Genomic DNA, 24,610 nt, shown 5'->3' with positions numbered 1-24,610 from the left:
TGTGTTGCCAAAAGCTTATTAACTGTACTTTTCTATAATTACCGCCTGCTCCAAGTAGGGGTTAATTTTCGCAGAGACTAATGCGATATTTAGCGCGTCTAAGTGTTTGTGAATCATGCGTTCGTTTCTGAGCGCAAATTAACTCAACGCGGTAAGATTAACACATGTGGTTGCACACTAATTAACGCACACGATATGTGACTTAGCGCAGACGATAATACTTTAGTGAATCACGCTTTTTTTACACCCCAATTTTAACACAAAAAAGCATGCGATATGCGTTATCACACACCCCAGGGCCAAACGATCGGATTATTTTTTTTTAAAGAGAGTTGAGCTGACAGTTCCGGAAGCAAACCTAGAAACTGTAACAAAAGGGGATTATTTGTCCCAGGTTCATTCCTTATGAGGTTTTCTCTAAGAAAGGATTTGGCTGGGATGGAGAGCCATTATGTACTTGTCCTGTGAGGAGTAAGCGGCTTCCCGAGGGTTAAGGTGGAGCAGACTTATATGTAGTTCCAAGATATTTATCAGTTTCAGGAGTCTGAGCTAATCTTCCAGAAGGTTGTTTCAGTAGCTGGATAACCCCATCTTCTCTCTGGGTGCCCTTGGGGTACGAGGTGTTCTCCTAGGGGTAGGAGACCATTCCCCATGAAGTTCGAAGGCGAGATCTGGTAATTTAGCTGTATCGGCTCTCCCTCCGGGTAGATCGATTGATGGTAAAAGTCGTTTTTAAAAAAGATTCTCAGTGTCTCTTGGGGTGCAAATAACTGCTGGGATGCCATCCTTGTTTTCCACAAGGGAGAATGGGTATCCCTGTCTGTATCCTCAGCTGCTTGAGAGGGGCGTTTGTGAGTTTCTAAATTCTGAGCTCTTTACGGCTTTCAAATGGGGGTCACTGACCCGGCAACCAGAAATTGATTGCGCTGTGAGGCTACAATTTAATTCTCATTGCTACCTTTTAATACTTATATTTCTGTTAATATTGTAGTCTCTCATTCAAGCCACTAACTGGTTGCTAGGATCCTATTGGACCAGATTGTTGCTGAAATTCCAATCTTTCAAAAAATCCACAAAAAATTGAAGACCAATTGAAAATTGTCTGTTTACAAAACTTAATGGTGAATTGCCCTTTTAAGGACATTGGGACATTCTGTGCATAAAGCTACTAAAAATGCCTCCCCCTTTCAACTATAAATACAGTCAGGTGATCCAAGTGGTGGCCAATAAGAAGGGCAACCATTTGGAAGCTTTAATCTTGAAAGCAAGTAGTGTGGTAAAACTTAGTGTAAATTGTATGATGAAGTAGCAGAGTTCTAGATCAGATTAAAATCAATGTAGGACTGGTCAGGCCAACTTGTATATTGCAATATATAGACATCTAATAATAGTAACCTCTATTTGTCTCTATTATCATGGGACAGTCCCAGACTGTGAAGTCTAAAGGCCCAGACTAAAACTGCCTGGCTGGGCATGGCCTAGATTTATTGGAGAGAGCCCGGAGATGCCCTGTTTTTAAATCGGTTATGTTAGATAACCACTAGGATGGGCTAAGGGATGAGGCTGGATCCATATATTCAGATTCTCCTTAGGGGGGGCCCAGGCATTTATTCATTCTGCAAAGGCATAGCATACAGCCAGCAACGGCAGCTCTGGGCGTTATACAAAGAGCAATAATGACAGATAGGGGTGTTATACACAGAGCAGCACAGTAGGACACAGCAGAATGTCACAGTCACCTTGATGCAAGTAGTTAGTCACAGAGGCCCCAATACTGAGACCCCACTAAGAAAGGACAAGTGGAATGCAACCTCAGCGCACGTCTTTTCAATTTTTTGTTATGTGTACAAATGACTGCACAACACAGGAGTAGATCAGTTTATACTCAGCTTTTATTGGTGGCTACACATTGACGGCAGCAGTAGAGATCTGGACCCCAGGGAATGCCCAATGTCTAGGTAAGAAGGCATGAAATGAAAGAATAACACCTTATGGGCAGAACGATTCCCAGAATTCCAAAGGCAGAAATACAGGGGAACATGGGAATATGACCAGCTCCATGTTTGTGCCCCGAGGGCAGTACGGCTTGCAGCTTTGTTCAAGGATTTAATAGCCTCTAGCATTCCTAACTTCATTTAACCAACACAAGCAAATTAACCAAGGTTATAGTAACCCCCCCACACTAATATTAAATGGGGTTGTTTATACTTCAATAAACAACCCCGGTTCCCAACTCTGGCTTTTCAATAAAGCCCTTCAGCAATCATGTTGTTCAGCATACTACAGGGTGGAGGTGAAGTTGGATGGATAATTGGTCATCCCAAGTCCACTCTCCTCTGAAAGACAGAACATGGAAGCTTGCCATTGGCTGCTGGTGTCCGGGACTCGCAGGGTTACAGATGCTGAGCCGCTCTCACTGGCAGGAAGAATGAGAAGTCACAATTAGAGTCAGGGTGAATGATTCCTGCATGTTGTGATGAAGCGCTAGAGCCACATTATATGTTATGGAGGTTACAAAGCTAGGTGGAATAATGCTGGGCATGGTGTTCCTCCTGCAGCTACAGTTGGCCCGTGTATGGCCACCTTAACTGTAGCAATGTCATTCCGTGGCCCAAGCTAGGGAATATCACAGGCCACAAATCACTGGAGAAAGCCTTCTACTCAACCCTCTAACTCAATGGCAGGCATTCAGTACAGGGCTCCCTTGTTCTTGGCAATGTGTTCTCTGCACCTTGCCCTGGATTTGTAAGCCCCAGATTACATCTGTGGTATCCATCAATCATAATATTCCTTTTAAAGATTAGAACTTCAGTAACTACGGTATGAAATAGCAAATGTAAAGTTTGCTTCAGTTCTAATAATCCCTATAATATGAGGGAAGAAAACATCATTTTGCTTCTTTGTAGATACCTGGTAATGTGGGGAGCCTGTCCTTACGGAGGATTATAGACCGAAAATTAGGGGTCTTCACAGAGAAAAGAACAAGAGCCACACAACTGAGGAACTGAACTTTCACATGAGGCAGAAAATGGGCCCAAGTCTGGGCAGATTCTCTTAATGTCTTTTAGAGGGGCCTGGATGAGTTCTTGATCAAGAAGAATATCCAAGGCCACAGTGATATCAAGATCAACAGTTATTTTGTGTGTGTATGTTACATAGTTACATAGGGTTGAAAAAAGATCTATCAAGTCCATCAAGTTCAACCCTTCCAAGTAAACCCAGCACCCACAACCCATACTTACTTATATATACACTTACATACATAAACTATAAATACAACCACTAGTACTAACTGTAGATATTAGTATGACAATAGCCTTGGATATTCTGATTGCTCAAGAACTCATCCATGCATGTGTCATTCTTGTATGTGCAAAGGGGGAGGTCATTTGGAGAGGTGGAACTTGATGGACAGTCATCTTTTTTTAACCCAAATTAAATAACCATTACCATTATCTAGATTCTGTATCAGAGACACTTACCCAACCATGACCACATCGAAACTCCAGATTTCAGGGAAAGCATATTTCAGTTTTGTGACTTTTGGGAATTGCTCTGCAAATGTGAAATAAATACAGATCAGTTATGTATCTGCAAGTTCCTGCCATTAAATGGATCAAATGAAAAAAAAACATTTATAGAAAGGAAAGGGATATGAAACATATTGGCAGCAGGTACTTCCAAAAGGGTATGTTCCCTTAAGAACTGAACTTAGATACTATTTTATGGTGCAATAGCAAAGCATCGGAGCCTGTGGCAAATGCTCATAAAAGGTCCAAGCTGAGTGGCTAAAAAGAAATTGGCTTGAAAGTCTGAGGCATCACCAACTGGTGTGGAGGATAGTGAATACTCATTATCTATGATATACCAGCATTGATGCCACATGGAGGCCAGCGTCTTCCTGATGGCTGGAGAAGGTAAAGCCTACTGAGAAATAGAGTCCTTTCTCTGCTTGGTTAGTGGCTTTAGCTTCACCGATAACATAAGGATTACATGGCACATATGGCATAATCTCTCATTGAGGACCCAAAGCTAGCCTACCGCTAAGTTCCGTGTAAGCCTTAATTAGTAATCAGAGCTCCACCATATATTGCTCAAATGAATATGCAGGGCCACAAGCAAGGCTGCCATCAGAAATAATGGACTTGGGTTATTAGTCCGCTGCTTGCTCAGGCCCCCAGAAGGCTGGGACATGCCAGCAAAGTAAAATGGACCCTGAGTCTAAATTATGTCTAAATAGATTAAGTCCAACTATATCCCCTGATACACCAAGTCCAACCCAAACAGGTCACTGATCCACCCCAAACCCTTCCATTCTGTGGCAAGCTTGGCCGTCTTGGGAATCTGCAAATCTTGATTATCGCTAGGTGTGAATGTCTCTGGGTTACCCATAGCAACAGGCAAAAGGTTAGAACATCATATTAACTCATGGGGGACATTTATCAAAGTGGGAAATTAGAGCTCACCACAGAAAAATTTGCCCACTTTCTACTCATTTGTATGGGATTTTTAGAAGTGTGTTTAGAGTTCAACAATGGTGAACTCTACCTTTCACCCATGAATAAATACGCGTCTGACAATGTCATAGAAATGAATAGAAAGTGGGGACATATTTCTGTAGTAATTCTTAATTTCACACTTTGATAAAACTGACCCATCATATTGAGTGCTTCATTCATAATTAAGTGGAGGTACCATACGTAGCACTCCGTATCAGTGGAATCCATGCAAAGTGTACTTTATATAAGCGTTGGTGATACACAAAGTAGCTCAAAACATGTTACCCTCAAATGTATTGTAATGATGTTTCTTATATTTTGTGTTATGGAGCATCATCCTCTGCCTAAAGAAATACCCTCTGGACCTTCTTAGGTCGCCACATATCCAAGGTCTCTGCAGGGATGTGTTTGTAGCAAAAATTAAGCCAGCGTTCTAAATGAAAGGGAAACAGAACATAAATATTAAGTGACAATAGAGCGCATTACAGTTCACTAGAGGGGGATTCCTAAGTTTTCTGCTGGGGCATGTTTATAAAGGGGTATCGGCAGTAGCTGAACTGCAAAAGAGCCGTTGACATGTGTTCTCTACTTGACCCAGCAGTAGCAGCACATCAGATCTATGATATGAGACCTTCTCTCTACAATGATGTGCTCTCATCATCTCTTGGCACCCAACTCTTGCCACACTTACCCAGTTAAATCCAGCCTTGGCACACTAGCTCAACTTGCTACCTCAGAAGATGTTCTCCATAAGTTGAAAGTGAGTGAAGAAAGCCACAAACTGACCCTGACCGCCCCCACATCAAGCCCATGCTTTCCTGCTACAAACAAGCTGTTCCATTAGCGAAACTGCTGTACTTTTCTTCTTCCATCTCCGACCTACCTTTTTAATCGCCATACTTGGATGCAACATCTAACTACCTTCTGTGCCACCTCCTCCACCCATTACTGTAACTGCTTAAGCCCTTGCTCAAAACAGATCACATTAGACTCAGTGTCCAATGACAATATCAACAGAACTTGCAATACAGTGACATCTACTTTACACTCTTTTTACAGTAAATGAAGTACAATTGGTCTGCTCCCACCCCACCATCTGCTCCCTTGACCCTGTACCTTCTCACGTCCTTCACCCAAGTTCTGATACACTCAGCCCTTCACTTGCCCATATACTTAACTTTTCACTTTCTGCAGGTACTTTTCTATCTTCATACAAACCAGTACTAATCTTTATCCTTAAAAAACCCTGACCCCAGCTCTCCTACCAACTATTGTCCAGTTTCACTACTCCAAACTGTTGGAAAGGCTTTTTCTAACTGCCTCGGCCAGTATCACACTCACAGCTCCATGCTTGATCCTCTGCAAACTGGCTTCTGCCCAACACACTCAGCAAAATCTGCACTCGCCAAAATAACAGTGATCTTCTCTGGCAAAGTCTAAAGGACATTATGGAATATTTGTCCTTCTAGATCTCTTCAAAACCTTTGACAATGTTGACCACCCACTCCTCTTAAACATTTCTCTAACTTTACCTCATCCTAGGAAAACATATACAGATTTTGGACTTCAATTACCACCTTTATGCTGATGATGCCCAACTCTACCATTCTACTTTTGACCTCTCTTCTTATGTCCTTTCCCAAGTTAAACATTGCCTTTCTGCTATCTCCTTGGATGTTACAGCACCACCTGAAATCTCTCTAAACCAGAATGTATCATATTTCCACATACATCTTACCCCTTATTTCAGGTTTCACTCACACTTTACAACATCACCTTACAATCAGCCACACAGGGGCGCTGCCTAGGAATTATCTTTGACACCCGTTTGTCTTTTACACCATACTGTACTTCCAAACACTTGCTAAGTCCTGTCGCTTTCATGTGCGCAACATTGGCTGTATACAACTAAATGTCATTTCCTGCCATGACTACTGTAACTTAATCCTTGCAGGTGTCCCAATATATCGTTTTTCGCAACTCCAATCTGTAAAAAACTCTGCTGATTCAACTATCTCATCACTCCACATCAGATTCTCCACTATGCACATCCCTCACTGGCTCCCAGTCACCTCTAGAATTGACTCTGTCGCCAACTGCACAATTCTATCAGGCTTCTTCCTGTTTCCTGAACTTGAGCCATGAGCTATCAGACTACAACCTCATGCCTATTTGCCCCTTACATGCCCAGATAACCAGTTTGCCCGGATCCCCCTCCACAGCTGATTTTATTCTGGGTGGATTCTATAGTATTGTGTCATCTACTAACACAGAAACATTGCTTTTAATGCCTGCCCTGAGTCATGAATGGATGAAATCAAAGTAGACCCAATACAGAACCCTGAGTCCATCAGCCATTTCTCTATCCCTGTACAAACCACCTTCTGGACATAGAGTGAAGGGCAATTATCTGCCCAACGATAGCCTGTATTAATATTTACAAAATGCTTACTTGGAAGTCAAAATAAGCAGATCCTTCCCTATAAAATAACACAGAATCAGATCCATTGACTTCAATGCATGGTGTTTCCGGCTCCTCTGGAACAAGATGGTTCTGCATAAACCCAATTTCCTGATTATACAGAGCATATTCCAACTGAAACAGAAAAGAGCAAAGTAGCTGAACTGAAACTGATCATTTGTTTCTTTTTTTAAGCACATTCACAGGCCAATTAGATGTTAAGACATGGCTGCTGTTACAATGAGGGATAGAACAGCGGGGCTTATTATTAAAGCAGGGCTGCTTTATTAGAAGGACGGAAAGGCGTCATTTGAGCCATTATGCCTTTGTCTTAGTCCAACGTGCCACAAAGGTAGAAATCAAGGACGCATAGTGTCTTTGTATGGTTGCGGTCAGAAATTGGGGTAGGGTTGGGTCAGAGCTTGCAGGTAGGGTTTGGGGCAGTAGTTTGGGTTAGGGTATGGGTCAAGAAACTGGGTAGGGTTGGGTCAAAGGTTGGTAGGGATGGGTCAGCAGTTGGGTAGGGTTAGGGGGCAGAGTTGGGTAGGGTTGGGTCAGAGTTGGGTATCGGTTGGGGTCAGAAGTTGGTGTAGGGTTGGGTCAGAAGTTGGGTAGGGTTTGGGTCAGAGTTGGGTATCCGGGTTGGGTCAGAGTTTGAGTTTGGTAGGGTTGGGTCAGAGTTGGGTAGGGTTGGTCAGAAGTTGGGTAGGGTTGGGTCATGAAGTTGGATAGGGTTGGGTCATGAGTCTGGATAGGGTTGGGTCAGAATTTGGGTAGGGTGGGTCAGAATTGGGATAGGGGTTGGGTCAGAGAAATACATTATAATTGATTTTAATTTGAGAGCCAAAGTTAATACAGGGTGCAGCACAGGGATGCAGTAATTAGCACTGTGGCCTGGGGCTCCACAAGTTCTCCATGTAGTTAAGGGTTTTCTCTGGGCACTTTAGTTCCCTCCCACACTCCCATTACAGGCAAGTAAACTGGCTACTAATAAAATGAATAACTCTAGTGTGTGTAAATGTAACAGGGACTTTGACTGTAAGCTCCAGTGCAGCAGGGACAGATTTACACCACACACAAAGTGCTACAGAATACGTTGCTGATCCTTAAAGATAATCACGACAATGAACATTTGCTCCTATTTTAGTGCCAAGTCCCTAGTGTAACAAACGTTACATTTCTCCATGCCGCACCTCCTCAGCTGTGATTTGCCCCTTATTATTATGTAGAAGAATGCTGGAGTCAATGATCTGGAGGCCACACAGGGATCCGGGGTCGGCTTTTAGCATCAGGTAGACATCAGATCCAGGAGCCCCTTCAGATGCCGAGAAGCTCAGGGAAACCTTAGAAGAAAACAACAAGGAACAAAGGAAAATAACATTAAATAAGTCGTTCTGTTGTACATTTATGGCCTCTCACTAACAGAGAAGCCATTTCCCAAAATATAATGTAATGAAACTTATGCATAAATTCATTTTACTGAGAAAGTATGTAGGTAACACAACTTCAAATGTTCTTGGCTTCCACCTTCTAATATGTTCTAATGATAAGCGCCCAAACCAAAACTTTGGCTTCTGTCATACTGTGACCCATAACAACATCCATTACTTAGAACCCAGCGCTACCTACAGGATGTCCCTGCCCAACTAGGACTAGACCAGCCGCAGCTCCCTGGGTATCAGGTAAGAGATTATAATTATTGGGGACTGCCTAACATTAAGCCTGACCACTTGAGTCCCTACTGGCACATAACACCGCAGGCTACTAACCCTTCTGGCCTCCTCTTTGAAACCTCTGGTTGCTCTGCTACCCCAATCCTGCCTCTCACTTCTAGAGCCAGCTATTAAAGAAGATGTTCTCACATTGTCTTCTCCTGAGGCCTAGCTCCACCTCAGGCTCTTCTGGAACCAACCACCCCTTCCACCAAGTAGAAATCCACAGAAAAAGTCCAAGCACATGGTGAGTTTTTTTGCTTTGCAGGCCAAATACTGAACTGTCAGGAAGGTACTTTGGATTAAGGAAACAACTCCTCCTCCCAACTGTAAAACAGGACCAGCTCTAAACCATTATGGAGACTGAATAGAGGTGTGCAAAACCTTTATCCTACTGTATATACACCATGAATCTTTAGATTGTGAGGGAAACCAGAGCGATTGCATCTGACACAGACCATTATCATCACCACTTATACTACTGCTGCTCCAGGGAGGAGAATGGGGCAGAAGCAAGATTCTCACTTGGACAATAACCGCAAATTGACTTTAACTGAAAACATCAGAAAGCATCTGAATGAAATTGCCCATAATACTGTATAAGGGATTGAATGCCAAGAAGAAACCATCAAAGTCAAGATCACTGTATTTGTCCCCATTTTTTTCTCACTTACCTGGTGTTTCAAGCACTTCTCCATGTTAAGATGAGCAATGCCGGTTATAACCTCTGCCTGCAGCATGCTGTATACCACAATATTGATTCTGGGGCTATACTGGGAAGGCATAGTCAGACTGAGGGAGAAGTTGCCACACCGAGCTGCCAGAGGGGAACATTAAAGGCACATGAGCTGGAAACCAATGACCATTCCTTGTTAGTCATTCCAAGATAAAAGAGACTCTCCTTCCTACTTGTCACCATTTGTGTCTGGTTACTACGTTCTTCATGAAAAGGTAACCAGCAGATAACGGATACCTACCATGTGACCTGCCAATGAATCATATCAACCTTCTGTCCTAGACATACAAGAACATGTGACTTAAATATACTCACTTATGTTCACATCCATATTCTTGTCTTGTTCCGTTGCCCTAAGGCAGGGCAGCTCTGCCAGAAAAGAAATACGGACAACTTACAGGAGAACTAAACATTCTGAGCAGCAACTTTACCGACAGATCGTTGATATGTGACCTATCAAATAATTATATCAAATTATCATTGTGTCCTAGAGGCACAAGAACACGTGGCCTGTATATACTCACTGTCACTGACATCCACCGAGTGTTCCCCAGAGCTCACAATCTTGCCTCGTGACACCATCTGTAGCGGCAAAGAGAAGTTATTGTACCTGCATGTTGTCCCCGTCCGACACCCAGCACCAGAAGGCCACAGACATGTGTCTCCCATCTCCTGGGGTGCAGGGTATTGGGTGCACAAGTACAAGAAGACTTGGAGGAATAGGGCAGGGCTGGGGCCACAGGAGGTTGGTTTAGGAGAAGAGGAGACTCTCACTTAAGTGGCACGAACATGTTCTATGGGTGTTTGAATGAGACAAACACATAGTAGAGTTGAAGTCAAGGATCTGACTGATCACCATAAGTGGTTTCCAGGTCGCTCTTTGATCCCTCACCCAATGTTTATTAACAACACCACCCCCTATCACATGCAAGCCTCAGCCAATCCCAGTGTAACACCAAGGAGGGAACATTGTTACACACAGAGATACCCAGAACCTAAAGTCCCCACTATACTAGGTGGGTCCCGACCTTCATGTATTTTCTAGTTCTCCCATCACTCACCAGGAAGTAAAAAGAGATGTTTCTGATTCCGCCTCCCAGTCCCTCAGGGCTGAGCAAGTAACGCACTGGGATGTCATAGGTTTTCCCGCAGCTCAGCTCCTTTTGGGGATAATCCACCTGAATATAGCTTCCCGTGAGAGAGTAGAACCGCTCCGCCATAATATAATCAAGGGGATCATCTAACCATTCCGGCCTGGATTCCTCTCCTGGATCCTTATAATTTGCCTAGGAAGGAGAATTAAATGTCAGCAACACCGGCCTTTATAATTACTTTGAGTGTGTTATCGATACACCTCTTCTGGTTGTTAGGGGTCATTTAACCCGGCAACCAAATAAAACCAGACTGACTTTGAGGGTTCAGTGTTTCCTTATTTGTAATATGTTTATCTTTCTTTTCAGGTCTTCTTTGTCCATTCTGCCTTACAAACAGGTGTCTCGTTGGTAGGGTTGATAAACCCTAGCAACTATATACCGTAGAAGGCGAAATTCCGAAAAAAATGATAATACCAAATAAAATACAAAATGAAGACTAACTGCAATTTTTTTTAGAATAATGATAATGACATCATGCTAAGAGGAAAAGCAGTGACACCGTTACATGGATATACAGGTAACTCTCACTGTGATGAAAAGATAAGGACGTTCATATGTGGCCATGTCGATTTCATACTGAGCTTTGCCTTCTGCGTCGGTGGTCAGATTGTGGACGTTGTTATAATCAATTTGCAGCTCAATCACTTCGTTCTTCATGGGCTTCAACTCACGGTCCCGCAACGTCATCTAGAAAGACAGATAAAGAAGGTTTGGGCCCAGGGAAAGGCAGCGCTGAGTGCTATTGGGGCTCCCATTGCTGTTCCCTGTGGGACAGATCAGAGGGGCCAATGTATCTGGGATTGATCCTTGGGCAGATACTTCCATCCCATGGCTGATAGCTCAGACTCTTTTCAGGGGAAAGCCCCACTGAGGTAGAAAAGGATTTAGGCCCCGTAGCTCACATCAAGGTTACAGATATATGAAACATTATTCATCATTAAATGGCTGCATTTACCCAAAGTTCCAAGAATATCTTAAATAGCAAATGTCTTCCACTTGGCTCAAACGTGTATCTAGGAGAGAATTGTCCCCATATATCTTCCTAACTTGCCTACAGGTTGGGTCCTTAAGCCACAGCTCCAGGCCCCATTGTTTGGTAACCAATTTATGGTATCTCTCTGTACAGGCTATGAGCAAACTTAGGGGGCTGTTCCTGCTGAATTGTGCTTAGTACAGGGGAATCCCTATGTGCCATAGTTTTATGGTATCTCTCTGTACAGGCTATGAGCAAACTTAGGGGGCTGTTCCTGCTGAATTGTGCTTAGTACTGGGGAATCCCTATGCTGCCATAGTTTTATGGTATCTCTCTGTACAGGATATGAGCAAACCTAGGGGGCTGTTCCTGCTGAATTGTGCTTAGTACAGGGGAATCCCTATGTGCCATAGTTTTATGGTATCTCTCTGTACAGGATATGAGCAAACTTAGGGGGCTGTTCCTGCTGAATTGTGCTTAGTACAGGGGAATCCCTATGTGCCATAGTTTTATGGTATCTCTCTGTACAGGCTATGAGCAAACTTAGGGGGCTGTTCCTGCTGAATTGTGCTTAGTACAGAGGAATCCCTTTGCTGCCATAGTTTTATGGTATCTCTCTGTACAGGCTATGAGCAAACTTAGGGGGCTGTTCCTGCTGAATTGTGCTTAGTACAGAGGAATCCCTATGCTTTGTTTGTTCAGACTGTTAACTTTTCTGACCCCATTGGTATAATGGCAAACCCAGTAAACATCTAAGTTTAACCCCTTCTGGGTCCCACCAAGGGGATTATAATACAACGGTTTGTACATTCAAATGCCAGTAGAACTGAGTAGAACTTACTCCAACAACGTAAGGAATCCCCGGCTTCAACGACGGCAGAACTTCAGGGTCAAATGTAACTTTAGGAGAATGAGCTAAAGTTTCTGCAATAAAGGATCAACAAACAGATGAATAAACCAAACCGGATAGAAGTCCTGCCCTGCTTTATGGCTGAGATCCCGCTATCTCTAAATATTATTATTTTTATAATATCCATGTATATATAAATGATGACAGTGCAGACATCTGAAAAGGCTTTGATCTTAAAACTGATTTTTGATTCCCTATCAAAATTCCTTTTACCTGTGGCCTCCTCTTTCACAGTGATGTTGAGTTTCTGATCCACATAATGTCCTATCAAATCCAATGGGAGTTCGTTCAGGTTAAGTACTTTGCTAAACGTCCCACTGGAATCCGTCTGCAGAAAAGATTTTATTATATGTTTGATCAATCAGAATCCCCCCATCCTTATCCTCCCATCCTTGTATGGCGCAACACTTGCTGTGCCAGTTATCATCCTATAGTTCTACCTAAACCCCCCCATTGCTCAGTGCGCCCCATAGTATGGGAACCCCCCCGCACGTTGACTCCCCTAATCCTTTTCGCTTGGTGACCCAGTCTGGTTCCGGGTGAGTTCAAGACTATGTGAATCCTGTAGAACAGGGATCCCCAACCTTTCTTACCCATGAGTCAAAGTCAAATGTAGCGAGACTTGGAGAGCAACACAAACACCATAAAAGTTCATGGAGGAGCCAAATAAGGGCTGTGATTGGCTATTAGGGGCCTCTATGCACCCTATCAGCTTACAGGGGCTTTATTTGGTAGGAAATCTTGTTTTTATTCAACCAAAACTTGCCCCCAAGTCAGGAATTCAAACATAACTACCTGGTTTGGGGGCACTGAGAGCAACGTCCAAGGGGTTGGGGAGCGACAGTTGCCCCTGAGCCGCTGGTTGGGGATCCCTGCTGTAGTAGAACCACTGAGAGTTTACAAGGAAATGTAAGTCTACCACACAAGGTTTACTGTACCTTTAAGACAGGAATGAGAGAATAATATTTTGGGAAATGATACAATAAACTCACTTCTCCTGTGATATTGATACAAACATCATTGTCTCCTGGATGGACAAGTCCGAATTTGGTGCAAAGGCTGCCGCTGAGCCGCCCTGGGACCCCCTGCCCATTGGGGTCTCTGTAACAGAGAACATAAAAGGTAACAGTGAATATAATACAGTGTGTCTGTCAGGCTGTGAGGTTACACAGGGAAAGCCAACTGTACTGGGGGCAAACACGGGGGCAACAGGGGAATCACTTACCCGGCACTGACACTGACCGACATGTTGTTCTTTATAAATATTTCCTTGGGAACGTCCACAGTCAGCTGGAATCTGGGCAACTCTGTTACATAAATCCCATAATCAAAAACAGATACTTTTTTACAAGGAAGGAAAGTTGGAGTGGGAGGAAAGGGGGCAAGTAGGTTATGGTTTTTATTACTTGCAAAATGCAGAACAGTGGAACTGACACTACTTTCATTTTACCACTGATCCCTCCTTCTCAGTTCTTCAGAGCAATTGTTGGAGGAATAGAAGTCACTTACAGTAGTCAAATTCCTGGTTACATTTATACTAGATTGCCTTTATAGTGATCACCTCCTAATCTGTAAGCCTGAGACATAAACAGCAACTGGGGGAAGGTGCAACTCAGGGCATCAAGGTGATACCAGAGTACTTAGCTGTTATAACTGTACATTATTTTGCTGCTAGAGAGCGCACGGTTGGTGCATAAAGGAACCAGGGTTTGTATAGAGAGAGAGAGACATGAATGGGTTCCACAGACGTACCGTACTCTTTAACTTTAAATTGATTGACAGTCACATGATGCTTTGGTTTCCTCACTAAGATATTGTACGACCCTAAAGGAGCATCATTTGGCAGTGGGAAGTCCAAGGGCACCACTCCATGTTCTGCTGTCAGGTTGTGCCACTCAGCCAGGGGAGTACCAGATGGACCCTAACATGGAAGAGAGAGAGACCTAATAGTAGCTGTAGTGTGACCAGGGGGCTGAGTGGAACAGATCTAGAGCAGAAACAGCCAAACTAGATAGAAAGTTCTCTCCCACAGAGAAGTCTTTTTTGGTCTGTGAAGTGTTCTGATTGGTGCTCGGACGTCGTTATTGCACTTCCGTTTCTCATTTTTTAATACTTACTGCCAGCCGTGACTTTCTGCCTGTTCGTGACCACCATTTCTGTCTTCTCCTTCACTAGCCACCCCCTATCTCTTCCTGTTTGTACTGGCGGGGGAGCTCTTAGGGACGGCCATATACATGGGAAGTCACTGAAAACACTTTGCTCAGTTTCATGTCAACTGTATATGTTGGTTTTCCCTTTCTGGGGAATTATTAAACAGTTCCTCATGAATAGACTACTACTTTATGTCCCCCTTTTTTATGAAGTACCTGAATTATAGGAATTCCCTTGAGGGAATAGAGGTAGTGGGGATATTCCTTGAGGGAATAGAGGTAGTGGGGATATTCCTTGAGGGAATAGAGGTAGTGGGAGATGTACTACAGTTAGTACTAGTGGTTGTATTTATAGTTTATGTATGTGAGTGTATAGATTGGTAGGTGTGGGTGCTGGGTTTACTTGGATGGGTTGAACTTGATGGACACTGGTCTTTTTTCAACCCTATGTAACTATGTAGTGTTTCTTCAAGGAGTGTCTATTGTGTGACAGACAGGACCATGAAATCATTTCTTGGAACCTTCTCAGGACTGAGGGTGGATATGTGTTACAGGCCCAGAAGAAGGCAGCCTTAGCCAAGTTAGGGTGCCCTGTCATTATTATTCAGTGAACAATATCCATGTTGAGTTGCTCTAGCAGCAAAAGCCACTTAGAAATGAGTATATTGCCTTTAGACAATGGGCCTGCAGAACATAGAATGTGCCTAAGCTTTGTCCTCTTAATAAATAAGCACCGTGATCTTGGTGATAAGTCTAATGAAACTCATAAACATAGTGATACCCAGTAATATTATATATTATCACCTGATGCACAGACTAACCTGACTTAAGGTGGCCATACACAAGCAGATCCGCTCGCTTGGCGATTTCAGGCCAGATATCAGTCGGCCAGGCCGCTCTGCTCTCCCCATACACGGGCCGATTAGCTGCCGAATCGGTCCAAGTCGACCCGTGTATGGGGACCTTTATTCTGGTCATATTATAAAAAGACCCAATTCATTCTACAAGACTTTAATAGCCCTGAAAAGTTGAAGGAAAAAACAATGAGGACTAAATACAACAATAGACACAAAGACAGCAATCACTGACACGTCTGCAAGACTCAAATAGAAAATAAGATTAAGTTCCAGATAATAAAAATACTAATACTCACAATTATATTCACTGTAGAATACTGAAAATAAAAATAACATATTGTTATACTTTATACAACGTATATTTTTTGTAGATTGGTATCAACCCAAAGAGAATGCGCTTACCTCCTCGTTCACCGGCCGGAACTGGGAATCTAACGATATCACCCGAAACTGAACTGGAAAGAAAGAGGCAACGGGTCTGAGCGACAGTTAGTAAGAGCGATAGGGACACACAGTGAAACCAGAAGTTTAGGAAGAGGTTGAAGTTACAATGGAGTGGGCTCCATAATGCTTTACAGATATTGGTTCCATATTGGCTCACCCATTAGAATAAATATAGACTTGTTCCTTTTGTGTCTATCATTTGTTTTTCTATTTCTGATTACAGAGCCATACATAACGTTAAAAAATTCTGTTATTTCGGAAATAATCAAGTTACTTTTCACTGTCCCCCTCTCATCATCTGTCTCTCTTCATTCTCTCTTCATGCAGGAGGTGGAGTCAGGTTTTGATTGACAGTTAGGTCTAATACATCATTTGGGTGGTTGCACCCTTTGCCTAGAAGACGTATTAGAGCTCAATCTTTCAAAATAATCGTCACTGACTGACATCCTGTCCCTCTACATCAGGGATCCCCAATTACTTGTGAGCCACACACAGATGTAAAAAGTGTTGGGGGGGGCCACACAAGCATGAAAAAGGTTCTTTAGCGGTGCCAAATAAGGGCTGTGATTGGCTATTTGGGCAGGAGGCTCTGCTTGGGGTAAAACTGTATCTCTGTGCTTCCAAAACTTGCCTCCAAGACAGAAATGTAAAAATCAGCACCTACTTTGAGGCCACTGGGAGCAACATCCAAGGGGTGGTGAGTAACATGTTCCTGGTTAGGGATCACTGATCTACATGAAGGATAGATGCTGGAGTCATTTTGTTTGTGCAGGAGTCTTATTTACATCTAACACATCTTCTTGGAAAAAGAAGACCGCCTAACGATACAATAGACCTACCTTTCAATCAAAATCTGACCCCTACGTCTGCACGAAGAAAGAATGAAGAGATACAGGTTGCCCAGAGGGAGATATTGAAGAGTAAGTTAATGATTTCAGAAACGGTACAGAATTCAGTTGGGTTCCTCTTCATGGCAGAGAGTGCCCCAAAAGATCAGGCTACAAACCTCACCAGATACAGAAAAGAAACAATTGTTGTGTAAATGAAATATGTATTACATTTGCTACAGTGCTGCCTGGAGTTGTCCCGTGTAGTTCTAAAGGGACTTCAAGTTTGAGAAGATGAAGCAGAAGAGATAGTTACATGTTTCAGTGAGGGACATCAATGGAAACATCATTTGTAGCAGGTTCCATGTTATTGTTTTACTGTCTCTATCATAATTAGAAGCCATGTACCTTTGTGCCCAGGCCTGTGTATGGGTGTGTCCAGTTGTACAAGGTAAATGTTATTGTTCCTGTTGAAGGCCACGGTCCGATGTTTCACAATGACAAGCTCTTGGCCTGTAGCCACCATTGTAATGACAGGAGGCTCAGAATATTCATTAATCTCCACATCAGGCACCTATATAAGATATTGCTTTACTCATAATTACATATATAATATATTTCAACACCCGTATAAACAAAAGCTGAGACCAAGAAATTCTGCCAGAGAAGATTCATTACACACAATTGTGTGGATCAGCAATACAATACCAACAAAGTTGCAAATGACCATTTTTTAAAACTCATTGAATAGATGGTAACGTGGGATATTCTGATTGGTTCCCTTGTATACAGCTCCGACTACTTAATATATATACCATAGGAAGGTGCCCAGGTCAGAGGTAAATTATAAACATATGTGAAGGTGTAAATGGGACTTCCTAAGGAAAGCAAAGCTCTGCTAAATGTTTAACCATTATAACAGACCCCCTTAACTCATTTTGTTACAAAACATGGGGATATAAATAAAGCTTTAGATCAGGTTTTGGCTTTCGGCCCATAGGTTTAAATAACATATTACTCTTGTGCACAATTATTTAGCCGAGTTAGCTCACAGTACTTAGTGATGATATCAAACAAAGGGAGGGTACAGGCCTTGCAGGAAAAGACCTGAGCAAGGAACAAAATCCCACCATAAATCACCATTACCACCTTACACCCAAGACAAGCAAGCCATAACATATTTTGACCACCAGATTCTCTCAGGAAAAACAATGGAGGTCAAAACGCCTTTCCCCATGGTTAATGCTCCCTATGTGCCAGCTGGGGACCAATTGGGAGCCGCTTATTTTATGCCATAGACCTAAAGAATATAAACATTGTAAGCTGGACTGGGCTTTGGCATAGAACAAAGGAGCCCGAGTGGCTTCAGTCTATGGATACCTAGAGAAGTTGGCTTATAGAGAGGATATGATTTATGGATTTAACTACCTTCCCAAACTGTACAAAGATGAGCGCTTCCTAAAGATATTGCTATGCATGAGTTAATAGAACTGCCCTTTGCTGCCCTGGGGGAATGTAATTTGGGTTTGAGTTGAACGATGTTCCTCAGATATAAATCACACTCAACATACTTATATGTAATCTGGCTTTATTCTATCCACTGGAGATAATTCTGTTACAATTCCCTTCTGACTCCCTCCCTCTCACCCCCACTGGGACACATCACCAACCTGGAATTCTTTGCACCGGAAGGTGTCTCTGGCCGGGATTTCATCAGTAAACACAGTGTGGTTTGTTCCATTAATTGCCAAATAAACATGGAGGTGCAAGGGTTCGTCAAGGTCCAGAAAGTTCATGCATGCTATAGTGTTCTCTCCTGGGGTCAGCACAAAGGGGACAGAGAATGCATACTGCCTGCAAACCAAAGATCCGTTAGCTGGCATTGTCATGAGATTATTCCCAGAGGAGTTTCAGTTTGTCTGGGAAGGTCAAACAACACAAAATACTTCATGACCCTCAGGACTATTGTAAGTTCTGGCACTTTATGGTGGCTATACACAGGCACCGGTGCTGGACAGAATCCAAATGACTGGCCTGTGACCAAACAGACAGATATCATATAATTGTCCATACATGGTGCGGTAGCCTTTCTATCATCAAATCTATTAGGACTAATAGCCTGAATGATCAGAATAGTGGAAAGCAGTTCCCTTATCTGCTGATGGAACAATTACTTGTCGACTTGGTTCATCAACAAATAGAATTTTCAAAGCTGCTTCAATGACAAACCAGTTGATATGGATAGTATCTAAATATCAGCCAGGATTGTCCAGACACATACATACACATACTGGAAAGTGTGCAGAACTGTTGGCTGCCCTTTATCCCCAATACCTCATACAGTTATCACAGCCAAGATTCACAGTTTGCCCATCAGAACCATAATGTTAATTAGGCTTGTCAGTGTCTAACAATCTGCATTGTAGATGTGTGAATACTGTACCCCATCGCCATGTTGCTCTTATGTTGCCTAAATACTGTCTACTACTTGCACTGATCTTGCCATAAGTTGCCAAGAACTGTTCCTGTGCAATGTGCAATGTGCAGTACCGAAGAAGGTGCAGTTACAGCATTCTGGGCAAACAGATTATTTTCCCCATGGTTAGGTGGGGAACTTTTGTTGTTGTTGGGGGGCTGAACTTGTTCTCCCTACACCACTGCATTTATCTATCACTTACGGCTTGGCGGCCACACCACCGATGAGACCCAGAATGGAAACCCAGCACAGAAACCTTCTCAGGAACATTGTTCCCATCTCAGGAACCTTCTGCATCTCCTGGCACAACTACCTGGGGTAGGTCTTTATACGCCTTGCGAATGGGAGGAGACATTATGACTGCATTGGGTTTGGATTTCAGATAAGACAGTCAGGAACAAAAAACATTTTGAATGTCAGTGTCCTGGCAAAATGAGGCTAGAAGCCTACTGGCCTTTATTTGGATTAGGTAATGAGATACTTTACCTGTTACAAAGCTTAAGGGCAAGGCCACACATGGCGTTTTTACATTTCATTTTTAAATGTTATTACTGGAGTAAATACATATAATTTTATATAACAGTTTTGTTTCCCCACAATGCAATTTTCATCTACTTGGGAAGTTCACGTCTCCCATAATCCCCCACCCTGAAAGCCATAATTACCTAAATGATAACACGGTTTCAACGTTGGGTCCGGTGCGTACAATTGCATCTTCCAGGGTAACGTCACATGGTCGGAATTTATCCATTAACATTTTCTTCCTGGTTTGCTCTGGAGCTTCACATTTCAACAAGTAAGTTCCTTGTCAGAAGAAACTCTCCACTATTGACAAAAGACACTCACTTATAAAGTTCTACATAAAGGGACACAAGAAATCCCCCAGTATCCCCTATAAAGGCAGGTGAGGAAGAAGATGTAAAATGCAAAGTTCCATAACCACAAAGGTCCAGTTGAAGCTAAAGATAGCAACACCCAGAACAAACCAAGAGTGAATCACTTAAACCACAGACCCATCGGGCATTATGGAGTCATCTCTCCCAGTCTGGCGTTGGGTTGGAGACACACACATCTATTTATCCAAATGCCCGACCAGTTGTGAAAAGCACTTGGGTGCATATTTTCATGGCATTCATTGTATTTCAGTCTTTGCATTGGCCAAAGGGAGCTCTGTCCTTTATAGCTGCTCTGTAGAGGGTATAAACTCTGGGGGTCCTATATGTCTCTGTGTGCTGCAGCCCTTGTCTCATTCACATCTATAGGAGAAGGTACCAGGCAAATGGGAGCAACCATTCATGGAGTCAAAATAGGCCCTGGCATATCTAGTAATGTCCTAACAGCCCCACACAAAGAGCACATATTTACACTTACTGGTTACACACACGGTCTTCCAGGGAAGTCATTCAGTCTTGTCCTTGTGGCCATCTGAGGGGAACAGATTTCATAGTAGAAGCTCCAGGACCCCAAAATCAGGTGATCACTCACCAGCAGAACTCACCATCTTTCCCTGTGGAGCCAGACTGAGAGGAATGATTGGCCTCTATCCCGGTCCTATTTTATCCGCACTTACATCCCAGGGCAGACAGTCTTCCTCCCCCAGGGCATTACCTAACAGACTATGGATATTGTAATAACATACACATTATTAGCTCTTAAGGAAGCTTCCATCAGAATCATTTGGGGATTTTATCAATGTTATAAATGGCACAGTTATGCTTGGTTCCCTCTGAAACAAACCTCTAGTAATACTTATTTAGCAATCTCTTTGCCCAGGGACTGCTTAAGAGTTTAATTGCAAGGTACACTGTGTATAAACATAACCTTATGCAGTTCTACTTGCTTTCTTGTTGTTTGTGTAAGCATCAGGCATGTTTATCACCTGCAAATAAACTCAAATCAAATCTTTCCATAGCACAATATCCAGGGTTTTTTTTTCCTTGAAGAAGAACAAAATACTTTTTTCACGGCTTGCAAATGGGAACTGCTTCCCATTCATGAGAGCACGATTTTTCGCTGGTTAAAAGCACGATAGGAAAAATGATGATAATTTCTGATGTGTGAAAATTGCACAAAAATTCTTTTCTTGGTCGTACGAAAATATTGTAGTTGCGATCCGAAAGTCACAAAATTTTTGGATCCAAACGATCGTAAACGGCACAAAAACCTTACTGGCTTTGAAACTTCAGTGCATGATTTTGGAAGCCTCCCATAGGGCTCAATGGCACTCTGCAGCTCCAACCCGGCCCAAGGAAAGTCTCCCATAGGGCTCAATGGCACTCTAGCAGCTCCAACCCGCGCCCAAGGAAAGTCTCCCATAGGGCTCAATGGCACTCTGCAGCTCCAACCCGGCCCAAGGAAAGTCTCCCATAGGGCTCAATGGCACTCTGCAGCTCCAACCCGGCCCAAGGAAAGCTCCCATAGGGCTCAATGGCACTCTGCAGCTCCAACCCGGCCCAAGGAAAGTCTCCCATAGGGCTCAATGGCACTCTGCAGCTCCAACCCGGCCCAAGGAAAGTCTCCCATAGGGCTCAATGGCACTCTGCAGCTCCAACCCGCCCAAGGAAAGTCTCCCATAGGCTCAATGGCACTCTGCAGCTCCAACCCGGCCCAAGGAAAGTCTTCCATAGGGCTCAATGGCACTCTGCAGCTCCAACCCGGCCCAAGGAAAGTCTCCCATAGGGCTCAATGGCACTCTGCAGCTCAACCCAGCCAAGGAAAGTCTCCCATAGGGCTCAATGGCACTCTGCAGCTCCAACCCGGCCCAAGGAAAGTCTCCCATAGGGCTCAATGGCACTCTGCAGCTCCAACCGGCCCAAGGAAAGTCTCCCATAGGCTCAATGGCACTCTGCAGCTCCAACCGGCCCAAGGAAAGTCTCCATAGGGCTCAATGGCACTCTGCAGCTCCAACCCGGCCCAAGGAAAGTCTCCCATAGGGCTCAATGGCACTCTGCAGCTCCAACCCGGCCCAAGGAAAGTCTCCCATAGGGCTCAATGGCACTCTGCAGCTCCAACCCGGCCCAAGGAAAGTCTCCCATAGGGCTCAATGGCACTCTGCAGCTCCAACCCGGCCCAAGGAAAGTCTCCCATAGGGCTCAATGGCACTCTGCAGCTCCAACCCGGCCCAAGGAAAGTCTCCCATAGGGCTCAATGGCACTCTGCAGCTCCAACCCGGCCCAAGGAAAGTCTCCCATAGGGCTCAATGGCACTCTGCAGCTCCAACCCGGCCCAAGGAAAGTCTCCCATAGGGCTCAATGGCACTCTGCAGCTCCAACCCGGCCCAAGGAAAGTCTCCCATAGGGCTCAATGGCACTCTGCAGCTCCAACCCGGCCCAAGGAAAGTCTCCCATAGGGCTCAATGGCACTCTGCAGCTCCAACCCGGGCCCAAGGAAGCCTCCCATAGGGCTCAATGGCACTCTGCAGGCTCCAACCCGGCCAAGGAAAGTCTCCCATAGGGCTCAATGGCACTCTGCAGCTCCAACCCGGCCCAAGGAAAGTCTCCCATAGGGCTCAATGGCACTCTGCAGCTCCAACCCGGCCAAGGAAAGTCTCCCATAGGGCTCAATGGCACTCTGCAGCTCCAACCCGGCCCAAGGAAAGGTCTCCCATAGGGCTCAATGGCACTCTGCAGCTCCAACCCGGCCCAAGGAAAGTCTCCCATAGGGCTCAATGGCACTCTGCAGCTCCAACCCGGCCCAAGGAAAGTCTCCCATAGGGCTCAATGGCACTCTGCAGCTCCAACCCGCCCAAGGAAAGTCTCCCATAGGGCTCAATGGCACTCTGCAGCTCCAACCCGGCCCAAGGAAAGTCTCCCATAGGGCTCAATGGCACTCTGCAGCTCCAACCCGGCCCAAGGAAAGTCTCCCATAGGCTCAATGGCACTGCAGCTCCAACCCTCAATGGCACTCTGCAGCTCCAACCCGGCCCAAGGAAAGTCTCCCATAGGGCTCAATGGCACTCTGCAGCTCCAACCCGGCCCAAGGAAAGTCTCCCATAGGGCTCAATGGCACTCTGCAGCTCCAACCCGGCCCAAGGAAAGTCTCCCATAGGGCTCAATGGCACTCTGCAGCTCCAACCCGGCCCAAGGAAAGTCTCCCATAGGGCTCAATGGCACTCTGCAGCTCCAACCCGGCCCAAGGAAAGTCTCCCATAGGACTCAATGGACATTTTCGTGGAAGTTAATGAAAACCACTAAAAAAGTTGCGCAATTTTTTTTGAAAGATTTTCTTTATTGATTTTATACAAACAAAAATATTGGAATAGGGATAGGGAAAGGGTGGTGGTGGGCGTCCCAATGAAAGTCGTGCAATTGTAACAATATTATTGTGGTCATTATGAAAAGTTCTAAAAATAAGAAATAAAATGTTTTTTTCTGAAAGAAAAAAATTGTGCTTTAATGAATGGGCCCCTAAGAGTTTATAGCTGCAATGTGCTTGGTTCCATCATATGCTTATGACAAGCTGTATGGGTTTATACAGGAGATTGCTGCTTGGTCTTTTTGGTCTCCATGAAGTTGTGCCTCTATCAGGTTCTGTGTAAAGAGATTTGAACACTTCAGGAAAGCTTGGGGCAAGAAGCCAAAGAGAACTTACAGCTTTTGACCCATGACTGGTCAGATAGGGGACCCGATGGCACATGTATGTCTGTCTATGGAGTGCACAAAAGTGGATCTCATCCTGTAGTTGGCTAATTAGAGTTGTTTCTCCCTTACACAACTTCACATGCCACAATAAGTGATTTTTATTTACTCATAGTACAGAGAAAAAAAAAGGAAAAAAACTCATAACTTATAGACAATACCAGAGAAACATACAGGTTAAAATTTGATCAAATAGAAAAATAGACTTCCTTATGAGTTAAAATTAGCATTAAACCAAGCACATTTAGCATAAAATAAAATCAATTTACAGGTTAATATCCACTATCTTATGAATCTCACGCAATTTGAAACCACTTTAGACCATACGCTGCCTTGCTATTTGGCCCAAATACTAAATTATTTAGTAGGGGTTTTGATAGATTTTGCGTTCTCATATAAATATAAGCAGAAAGCTAGTGCAGTGGAATGGAGAAAACCCCAATGAGCGAATATCACTGATTTCTTAATACTAAGAATCATCCTGGCCGGGAACTGACTCTATTACAAGTGGGTAGCCTCTCTCGACACCGCTCCTTACTGCGCGGTCGTTCCAATGGCGTCCAACGTCACACGCCTCTCATCCTTAGATATGCAATGGTTAAATATGCATATTGCTTCTTTATTAACACAACTTTAGATTTGTAGCAGTACTGAAACAGAAGCAACCCAATAGATATTGCATTTATCTAACTACAATACTATTACAGGTATTACAGGTTCCCTTTTCTCTGTAATAATAAAAAAGTACCTGTACTTGATCCCAACTAAGATATA

General features: G+C 43.8%; 2 protein-coding genes across 2 annotated transcripts; both read right to left on the bottom strand.

Moving 5' to 3' along the window:
- Nucleotides 1–1,873: 1,873 nt before the first annotated feature.
- Nucleotides 1,874–16,017, bottom strand: LOC100487748 (ovostatin-like). The gene is made up of 17 exons (XM_031906166.1): nt 15,855–16,017; nt 15,749–15,769; nt 14,198–14,366; nt 13,671–13,752; nt 13,438–13,546; nt 12,659–12,773; nt 12,377–12,459; nt 11,091–11,249; nt 10,470–10,694; nt 9,933–9,990; nt 9,724–9,777; nt 9,347–9,489; nt 8,154–8,303; nt 6,952–7,095; nt 4,785–4,932; nt 3,483–3,555; nt 1,874–2,416 (listed from the first exon to the last, which is right to left on the bottom strand). The coding sequence occupies exons 4-17, from the start codon at nt 13,691–13,693 to the stop codon at nt 2,281–2,283; spliced, it is 1,620 nt and encodes a 539-aa protein (XP_031762026.1). The 5' UTR covers nt 13,694–13,752; nt 14,198–14,366; nt 15,749–15,769; nt 15,855–16,017; the 3' UTR covers nt 1,874–2,280.
- A 1,073-nt stretch (nt 16,018–17,090) lies between these two features.
- LOC108644865 (ovostatin homolog) lies at nt 17,091–19,582 on the bottom strand. Its single transcript, XM_018089792.2, has 3 exons — nt 19,402–19,582; nt 18,394–18,577; nt 17,091–17,297 (listed from the first exon to the last, which is right to left on the bottom strand). Exons 1-3 carry the CDS (start codon nt 19,494–19,496, stop codon nt 17,091–17,093), a joined length of 486 nt encoding a protein of 161 aa, XP_017945281.2. The 5' UTR covers nt 19,497–19,582.
- Nucleotides 19,583–24,610: the final 5,028 nt, after the last annotated feature.

This window comes from Xenopus tropicalis, chromosome 7 (genome assembly GCF_000004195.4).
Source record: "Xenopus tropicalis strain Nigerian chromosome 7, UCB_Xtro_10.0, whole genome shotgun sequence".
NCBI lineage: Eukaryota > Metazoa > Chordata > Amphibia > Anura > Pipidae > Xenopus > Xenopus tropicalis.
The sequence above is the reverse complement of the archived record's forward strand: the minus strand, read 5'-3'. Positions and strand labels throughout refer to the sequence as shown.